Here is a 6,743-nt window from a genome sequence, read left to right as displayed (position 1 = left end):
CCGCCATGCCGGCCCCTTGGCCACCCCTGCAGCGCGGGTCTTGGGGAAGCTGTGTGGGAAGCTCAGGAGGCTGGGATGGAAGGTCACTTCAGCATTTCAGTCACAGAAGATCAAACCAGGCCGCCTTACAAACATGGCTACATCTAGTGCTCTTCTGTAGAAACCTGACATCGTTGGTACAATAAAACACAACTTACAGCAGTCAAAATCCTCAAAGAAATGTTCCCAACATAAAAATTAAAAGTAGACTAAAAAGGTTGAAGTCTTATGATGGATATCATTCATAATTTCATTTTTTTTTTCTTTTTTGTTTTTACAGGGAGGGGAGGAAAGACGAAATGCAAATGAAAGCCACAGTCAACTTCAGCTACTCTAGAAACAACAGCAGCTGCACCAGCGATAACAAAATCAGTCAAGTCATTTTTCCTTTGCTTTATACAATTCTGTTCCTGGTGGGTATCACCATGAATGGCTTGGCAATGTGGGTCTTTTTTAAAATATCCAGTAAATCCAATTTCATCATCTTCCTCAAGAACACTGTAATTTCTGACTTCCTCATGATCTTGACTTTTCCATTTAAAATCCTTAGCGATGCGAAGTTGGTATCATGGGTACTGAGAGGATTTGTGTGCCAGGTCACCCAGGTTGTATTTTACTTCACTATGTACATTAGCATTTTGTTTCTTGGTCTAATAACTGTCGATCGCTACCAGAAAGCCGCTTCACCGTTCAGAACATCAACACCAAGGAGCCTTTTAGGTGCCAAGATACTGTCCGCAGCCATCTGGATATCAATGTTTGCTCTTTCATTACCCAACATGATTCTAACAAACAAGAAGAAAACGCTTAAGAATGTAAAAAAGTGTGCTCTCTTGAAATCTGAGTTTGGCTTAGTCTGGCACGAAATCGTAAACTATATTTGTCAGCTTATCTTCTGGGTTACTTTAGCAGTCATAGTTGTATGCTACATACTCATAAGTAAAGAGCTGTACAAATCCTATAAAAGGACAAGATGCACAGGAAAGGCATCCAAAAAGACTGTAAATCTGAAGGTTTTCATCATTATCGCAGTGTTCTTTATCTGTTTTGTGCCATTCCACTTTACTAGAATCCCCTACACATTGAGCCAAACGAGAGACGTTTTCGAATGCTCTGCTCAGAACACCTTGTTTTACTTGAAGGAGAGCACGCTGTGGCTGACATCGCTAAATGCTTGCCTCGACCCATTCATATACTTTTTCCTTTGCAAATCGTTTAGAAAGTCCCTGCTGGACATGCTATGCAAGCACACAGCATTGTCAGAACTCAGAGCACGGATAAAGGAGCAGAACGAAGGAGATGACACAGATGAGACACCGCTCTAGAGCTAAGAACCACCTGTACCCCTTCTTGGCCACATACATTTATCGGTGGGTGGAAGCAGCACAAACCCTGCAAAGAGTATCTACAATTTCAGTGGCTTCTTTAGAAACTGTCCTACAGATGAAGCAGAAGCACCCCGGAACCAACATTACTGGTTGCAAAAATGAGGGAACTAGAAAGCCTGAATAGAACAAGAGCACCACAGATTTTACTTGGGCCAGAGTAAAGTCTGTGACAACACAAGATCTGGGAAATGCAAATAAAATCCACAGTGAATGTGATTTTTAAATACAGGGAGTTGTCATTGTGTGCACAACTGGCAGACAAAGAGAAATATAGGACATAGGTAGAGAAGCTATTTATCTGTGCAGATTTTTGGTAACAGAATAACATTTTGCTTATCTCATTATATGCTTGCAATTCTTAATCCATTGACCAATAATTAATAGTTGTATGTCAGAGAAAATTATTTCATAATCAGGCTTACCTTGATGTGAGTTAAATCTTCAAATACTTCACCTTACTATAGGAATAAACAAAAATGTACACTTCTATAGAGAACAGTATATTATATTAGAAAATATACAAAGACTCAATTTACAGATGGGAAAGAAAGACTCGTGGTAGAATCTTCACTGATTATTAAGGACAGCTTTTTTGCACTCCACAAAAAAATTTAACCACTTCACCTTTTTCATTTGGAAAAGTTGAATAAAAACCAGGGAAGTATTTTCAGGTACGTAACATTTTCAAGTATCATAACAACCACACATGAAAAAGATCCTAGGCTATTGTAATAAATTACGGTTCCTTTATCATCACTGCAAAGCAGCTCCAATTCAGAAATATGTTTCACCATCATGCAAGAGCTCAGTCCTGCCAGAAGCCATTGCCTGTCTACCCCTCTCCGGTATTTATCTGTGCCTGGCAGGGCACCAGGCGTTTCTACGACTGATAGCCAATTTCCTAAAAAGTTAAAAGACAGTTCACTTACTTTAGCACTCAGCCTTAGAGTTTATGCATCTCTTATAACCTGCCTGGATGAATTAAATATTTTACAAAACGTTTCGTGCACTGCTTATGCTGGTATATGCAACAACAACCAGTACCCGGGTTACACCACCGAAAACGGGGCACCATTCCTCCCCTGGAACCCGCGCTGCAGGTCGCTCCAGAGCACGCGCTCCACAGCCAGCCCCATGGGGCCCAGGACTGAGCAGCTCAGCTGGTGCCGGGAAGGGAAGCGCGAGATGCCCCACTTCCACCCAACACTCACTCTCCACATTTCTGTACCTACACGTGGACAGAGTGGCAGTTATCTGGCGGTTGCCTTTCCTGATCAGGTAACAGGTACTACGGCTATCTGTGTACCACAGAGCAGTCGCTGATGGGACACGCAGAGGCACTTCGCACCTGCCTTTTACAGCTGGGAACAGTGTCCAGTGGTCAGTCTGGAAGAAAACGTGGAAGATGCTGCCGTGGACATCAGTCCTAGGGTATTGCAATGGACCATCTCAGCTTTACATAGTCCTTGATGAATGAACAGAAGTCGTGTCAGGAAGCTAGGGACATGTCACTCTGATGACAGTGGTGAGGGTGACCTTCATCCCCGTCATCCTCAAGGCTCTTTGCTCTCTGCCAGCCATTTAACACCAACATCAACACACACACCTATGTTAACCAAAACGTACATACTATGCACAAACTTATTGCCAATACGGCTACAGCCTGACAACCTCAAAAAGCAACCCATGTCTGCCCACAAAAGGGTGGCTTGAACATGAGCCATTTCCCACATGGCAGCAAGCAAGGAGCCAGAACCCAAGTCACATCAGTTGACAGGAAAATACAAGACAAATCACATGACTCAGTTACACTTAGACAAAAATTCTGTTTACAGAGAAAAGCCTAGACTCCAATGTTATACATCCTAAACACGTAACAAATACAAAGCATACCATGCAGCAGCAGCAGCTTCTGTCAGAACCAGAGAAGTGCTGTAGCCAGCACGCTGTATCACCTGGCTACACTGACGCCAAAATAAACCAGAAACCCCAGCCTGGAGATCTAAAGTCAAGCTCAGGTTCATGTGTCAGTATTAACAGGCGACAGAGGAAGGGTACAGTTTCTGGGTATGTCGGTGCACATGATTTTGTAGCAAAGTAACCTGTTGTAAGGGTGGCTCTGAGCAGACTTTCTGGTCACGCATTTGATAACGACTAGTGCTGTCCAGAATAGAGGAATTCACACACACCAAACAAGAACTCAGAGCTACATTTGAGGATTATCCTGTAAAACCATCAGGAAACACTGTGTTTGTCCACCCCACATCTCTAAAGGAGCCAAATAGTAATGGCATAGTGTACGTGCCATCAGGTCTGCCCCACACAAACAAAAAGCCAGAAAATGTGCCTGTCTTGATGGACATGGCAATATTTTTATTAGTACAGGAGAAGGTAGTGTGCTTTCTGACAGACAGCAAAAGAAAGACAGAAAAGCAACAGCAAACGCAATTAACTAACTCAGGCAATACATGAAAATCAGGAAGGAAACAACACACCACACCAACAGAAAAAGTTTCATCTTTCTACACATTTCCCTATTCTTACTACTTTGCTCAAGGCTTCTGTCAGCAGAGGAACAGGGGATGAACCGGAGATAGGCAAAGACCCCTCTCTGAAACAGTCGCTGCCAGGTTTGCTCAGGTACTTGCACGATCGGAGCGTTCACGTGGTGTGATGGGGCACTCTGTCATCTGGCTTTCAGGTGTAAGAGGCTAATAATCAGCAGTATGCATCTTATCTTGAAAATGTTATTTAAATCTGTGCTGAGAAAGGAAAAATGGTGCGTGCTTGGTAAGAAATACCAGAAGTCACTTCCCCAGAAGTGCCTTGCTTTTGCGCCACAATTGTAGAATTTCTATTCAATGTTAAAATACGTTTCCACATAAAGACAAATGGTGCTCTAGGCAATCTGCTATTATATCTTGCTGTTATGTTATCTTAGGCCTCCATAATGAATATATACCATTTTAACTTTTCATTAGATGTTTGTAAACAACTTAAACTTAGGCAAATATTTAGATTTTCTATGAACTAGAAGAGAAACCACGTTCAGGTTTTGTGACTATTTGTATAAACCTGCCAGTCACTGTAAGGAACATGTAATCTTAAATACAGAATGTTATGGTTTACATTTTCTCTCTCCTTTTCACCCAAGTCTATTTCAAGCAATGGGAGACTTTGCAAACAAGAGTATTGTCAGTAACTCCAGTGGAGCACCCTCCTCTGCACCGTGCCACCGAGACACCACAGTCACCCACCTGGTCTTCCCAGTACTGTATACACTCGTCTTCCTTCTGGGACTCATACTGAACAGCCTGGCTTTTTGGGCTTTCTTCCATATTCCAAGCACATCGACTTTCATTGTCTACCTGAAAAATATCCTGGTTTCCGATTTTATAATGACCCTGATGCTTCCTCTGAAAATCCTGACGGACTCTGGCCTGGGACCATGGCAACTCAAAGCCTTTGTCTGTCGCTTCTCAGCTGTAGTATTTTATGACACCATGTATATTAGCATAGTGCTACTTGGTCTCATTGCTTTTGACAGATTTCTCAAGATTGTGAGACCTTTTGGGAAGTTCTGGGTGCAAAACCTGACCTCAGCAAAGATCCTCGTGGGTCTGGTCTGGCTCTTCTTCTTTATTCTCTCCCTGCCTAACATGATCTTATCAAACAAGAAAGCAACACCCCAGTCCGTGAAGAAGTGTGCCTCGTTGAAGAATTACTTTGGACTCAAATGGCACGCAGCTGTCAATTATATCTGTCAGTTCATCTTCTGGACTGTTCTCACACTCATGTTTCTATTTTACATAATCATTGCCAAAAAGGTATACGAGTCCTATATGAAAACACAGAAGAAAGACAACAAAAGCGAACAAAGGATCAAGGGGAAAGTATTCATTATTTTTACTGTGTTTTTCTTATGCTTTGCCCCCTTTCTCCTACACTCTGAGTCAAACGACCACCCAAATGGACTGCCGTCTGCAGAACCAGCTCTTTGTTGCGAAAGAAAGCACTCTCTGGCTGGCTGCCACAAACATCTGCATGGACCCCCTGATATACATGTTCTTGTGCAAACCCTTTGTAGAAAAGGTGTTGCGCAGGAGAGTAAAGGCATTTACGAAAACAGTTCATACAAACCCAAAAACCGAACTGGACACACGAACGTCTGCTACCGAACCTTGATTCTGCAGCTTCACACTCTACAGTCTCTGCAGAAAAATCAATAATTTTTTTTTACTTCTGCTGTAGAAAACCAAAAGACGGTTGTACTGTAATATTAATACTTAATAAAAACGGCAAAATGGATTTCCCTATTTATGCTCGCTGCTTACCCTTAACAGGCAAAAGGCTGTCACTCAAACTGCCGGCCCTGACCTGACACCAGACTTCCCCCTGAGCGGCGCGCTCCCATTGACACCGCCACCGCTAATCAAAGCTGCGGCAGCCCAGCCGTGTCGCGGCCCCAGGACCGCTGCACTCACACCACAGAGTATTACCCTGGAGTCACTCATGCGACTTCACAGCCATAACCGCATCGGCCTGAACAGAAGAGCAGCATCGATGAGGCATACAACTAACAGCGATCAGTCTGTAGTCTTGCGTTGCTCTGCTGGCTCTGCAAAGCCAACGAGAACAGAGGTTTTTCTGATTTGGTCACTAAATCATGTCCGCCTCACAGAACACAGAAACCATAGCCTCGGAATTAAAATACCTTCATATAACTTAAGACAACTTACAGAATAATTCTATCCACTTTAAACAAAAAAAACACCTTACTTGTTAACATTTAACAGCTTACTGACTATGGCTGCTTCTAAGGACAATTTAGCTTTATTCAGGATTAAAACCCAGAGCTGTCGACTTTGTATTGTCAGTAATCGTTACACTGGGTGTCAGCTCGGCTGGCAGGTCGCAGGGCAGGGAAGAGGAGGAACTGCACCTGACAGAGGGAAGAAGGACACGGTCCCTCCCCGTCCCTCCCCACCTCTCTCACACATGTAATGACTTTCCTACCGCCTACACTGTTCCACCATCCTTCCTCTCCAGTCCCGGCGGGATGCGGTGGAGGATGCAGTCGGCAATACCCCAGTCCCCAGAGCACGCTCCTCGGCCGGGCCAGCCTCCCCCGCTACGGGCGCGCCAGAGCCGCGCAGCATTCACCCCTACTCGCCAGCGGGGAGCACCCAGAAACGTCCCCCGGGGGCACGTTCACCCTCCCCAGCCCCAACGATGGGCAAAGAGAAGGCAGCAAGCAACACCGCCTAACGCTGCCCGTCCAGAAAATGCCTCTCCACCCAGCTCTCCGCAGCGCTC

General features: G+C 44.3%; 2 protein-coding genes across 2 annotated transcripts; both read left to right on the top strand.

Moving 5' to 3' along the window:
* Positions 1–344: 344 nt before the first annotated feature.
* P2RY12 (purinergic receptor P2Y, G-protein coupled, 12) lies at positions 345–1,364 on the top strand. The gene has a single exon (XM_010291525.1). It carries the CDS (start codon positions 345–347, stop codon positions 1,362–1,364), a length of 1,020 nt encoding a protein of 339 aa, XP_010289827.1.
* A 3,230-nt stretch (positions 1,365–4,594) lies between these two features.
* On the top strand, positions 4,595–5,612 carry P2RY13 (purinergic receptor P2Y, G-protein coupled, 13). The gene is given in 2 exon segments (XM_010291526.1): positions 4,595–5,364; positions 5,366–5,612. Coding segments are annotated over 2 exon segments (1,017 nt in total).
* The last annotated feature ends 1,131 nt before the right edge of the window (positions 5,613–6,743 follow it).

This window comes from Phaethon lepturus, unplaced genomic scaffold (assembly GCF_000687285.1).
Source record: "Phaethon lepturus isolate BGI_N335 unplaced genomic scaffold, ASM68728v1 scaffold44427, whole genome shotgun sequence".
NCBI lineage: Eukaryota > Metazoa > Chordata > Aves > Phaethontiformes > Phaethontidae > Phaethon > Phaethon lepturus.
Note: the sequence above shows the minus strand (reverse complement) of the source record. Positions and strands in the feature narration are given on the sequence as shown.

Coding starts and splice junctions, on each gene's coding strand:
- P2RY12 (XM_010291525.1), top strand. CDS start 345: ATGAAAGCCACAGTCAACTTCAGCTACTCTAGAAACAACAGCAGCTGC.